This window comes from Populus euphratica, unplaced genomic scaffold (genome assembly GCF_000495115.2).
Source record: "Populus euphratica unplaced genomic scaffold, PopEup_1.0 scaffold3324.1, whole genome shotgun sequence".
Classification (NCBI taxonomy): Eukaryota; Viridiplantae; Streptophyta; class Magnoliopsida; order Malpighiales; family Salicaceae; genus Populus; species Populus euphratica.
In genome coordinates this window covers 10,044-12,840 of record NW_011503142.1, presented here as the reverse complement: position 1 = coordinate 12,840, position 2,797 = coordinate 10,044, and the positions used below count along the sequence as shown (strand labels likewise).

At 39.9% G+C, this 2,797-nt stretch overlaps 1 protein-coding gene across 1 annotated transcript; it reads left to right on the top strand.

Moving 5' to 3' along the window:
- The first annotated feature begins 47 nt into the window (after positions 1-47).
- On the top strand, positions 48-2,791 carry LOC105119663 (regulatory protein NPR5-like). The gene is made up of 2 exons (XM_011017825.1): positions 48-809; positions 1,801-2,791. Exons 1-2 carry the CDS (start codon positions 345-347, stop codon positions 2,665-2,667), a joined length of 1,332 nt encoding a protein of 443 aa, XP_011016127.1. The 5' UTR covers positions 48-344; the 3' UTR covers positions 2,668-2,791.
- The last annotated feature ends 6 nt before the right edge of the window (positions 2,792-2,797 follow it).

Below are 2,797 nucleotides of genomic sequence, written 5' to 3'. Positions count from 1 at the left end.
TTATTTTCACCCCCTTTTTTAAAAACCTCAGCCGCCCAGAATAGCCATTCATATTGCACCCCCCCTCTCTCCATCGAGAGCGAAAAGAATCTCTTTCTCTTTCACAAATATACAGTAACACACTAACCCCATCATCATCCTTAGCAAGAACACAGGAAAAAAAATGAAGTCTTCCTATCTTCTCTTCCTCTTGTTAACTGTCCTTCAGCCTTCACTCTCTCTTCTTTCTTTCTTGCTCTTTATAATATAATTATATATATATATATATATAGAGAGAGAGAGAGAGAGAGGACGAGGCAACCCTAGCTAGTAAACAAAACCATATATTTGTTCATTTTGAAGACATGACTCTTGAAGACTCTCTAAGAACTCTGTCTTTAGACTACCTTAATCTTCTAATCAATGGCCAAGCTTTCTCTGATGTAACTTTCAGCGTAGAGGGTCGGTTAGTTCATGCTCACAGGTGTATTTTAGCAGCAAGAAGTTTGTTTTTCAGGAAGTATTTTTGTGGACCTGACCCACCATCTGGGTTAGACCCATCTGGATCAAGGATAAACCTGGTTGGATCACCAGGTTCAAGGTCTAATGTGATACCAGTTAACTCTGTGGGGTATGAAGTGTTCTTGTTGCTCTTACAGTTCTTGTATAGTGGACAAGTCTCTATTGTGCCACAAAAACATGAGCCAAGGCCTAATTGTGGTGAGAGAGGGTGTTGGCATACACATTGCACCTCAGCCGTTGATCTTGCTCTTGACACTCTTGCCGCCGCTAGATACTTTGGTGTTGAACAGCTTGCAATGCTCACTCAGGTCTTTCTTCCTTGTAGTCAGTCATATATAGCAGCTCGTTATGATCATTTCAAGATTTTCTTTCTCTCTTCACTTCTTCTCCCTTTGTCTCCTCTCTTTTCTTTCAAAATCTTGATGAGTGTGTAGATTAGTACTCTTATGTTTTTCCTTTGGTTTTGGTTTTTGGGAAGTGGGAAGGCGTTTTTGTGTTGGGTTTTTTTATTTTTCTTTTCTTTTTTGTTTGTTGTGAGGGAGATTTTACTATCCCATGCTGAGGGAGGCGTCTTGGTGTTGGGTTTTTTTATTTTTCTTTTTTTTTTGTTGTTGTGAGGGAGATTTTACTATCCCATGATCAAGTGGCTGAGGCGTTGTGTCTTGTGTGATATTTCAATTGGTTTCTACCTAGCTAACGTTCAGTTGCAGTTGAGTTTGATCCCACGCTCATTTATAGTGCTTTATATTCAAGCACTAAGTCGCTTGACATTTTCTTTTGTAGTTGGAGATGGTAATTCATTAATTGTTTCAATTTTCTCTTAACAGTTTTTGTGGGCTTTTCTTCTACTTTTCATCTCATTAACTTCTGTTCTTTCTGCTGTTGATATATAGTTATCAAACACTATAGCACTATTTTCATTTAAGTCAAATGTTGATTTTGTCCATGTTAGATAAGAGTTTTTTCTTGATTTCATGTATCATTTTTGGTTGCTGGAGTTGAGATTTTCAATATTTGTGGTGTACATATAGCTGTGACTTTCTAAATTTAGTTCTTCATCTCCAGTCTTGTCTTCCACAGTATGCTCACCAAATCTATGCCAAACAAGCACTTTCCCCATTTGGGTATAGGATTGTGAAAAAGAGATGGACAGGATAAACAAAATTTTTACATGAAACATCCCATCAGACACCAAAACAGGATGGACTCAATGCAATTGATCGTAAAGAAAAATTTTCCATTTGCAGCTAAATCCATTTACCAATGCTAATTATTATTCCCTTGTTTTCTGTTCCTCAGAAGCAATTGGCTAGCATGGTAGATAAGGCCTCAATTGAGGATGTGATGAAGGTTCTTATAGCTTCAAGAAAGCAAGATATGCACCAACTTTGGACTACTTGCTCCCATCTTGTGGCCAAATCAGGCCTACCACCAGAAGTCCTAGCTAAACACCTTCCAATTGATGTTGTGGCCAAAATTGAAGAACTACGACTCAAATCATCCATTGCTCGTAGATCATTAATGCCTCACCATCACCACCATCTCCACGATCTTACTGCAGCTGCTGATCTTGAGGACCAAAAAATTCGAGGAATGAAAAGGGCATTAGACTCATCTGATGTTGAACTAGTTAAGCTTATGGTAATGGGAGAAGGCCTCAATCTCAATGAAGCATTGGCTTTGCATTATGCTGTTGAGAATTGTAGCCGAGAAGTGGTCAAAGCCTTGCTTGAACTTGGTGCAGCTGATGTTAACTATCCGGCAGGACCCGCAGGGAAAACCCCACTTCACATTGCAGCAGAAATGGTGTCACCGGATATGGTCTCAGTACTTCTTGATCACCATGCTGACCCTAATGTTAGAACCGTCGATGGAATCACCCCTCTTGACATTCTTCGAACACTAACCTCAGATTTCTTGTTCAAGGGGGCAGTCCCGGGTCTAGTTCACATTGAGCCCAACAAGCTAAGGCTGTGTCTTGAGCTTGTCCAATCCGCAGCTTCGGTTCTTTCACGTGAAGAAGGGAGTGTGAATGCAACTACTTCAAATCCTATTTATCCACCAATGAGTGATGAACATAATAGCAGCCATAGCAGCCAGAGAGACCATCATGCAATGAGTCGACATGATCCAACAATGTACCGCCATCACTCTCATGACTTCTAGTTCAGCCTACCTAAGCTCTCTCTTTATAATTATGTAGCAGTGGTGGAGGATCAGGAGAGTTAGGCAAGTAAAATGCTTCATGAAAGTTCATGAAGATTATTATTGGATTATATTTATATAAACCACCCCC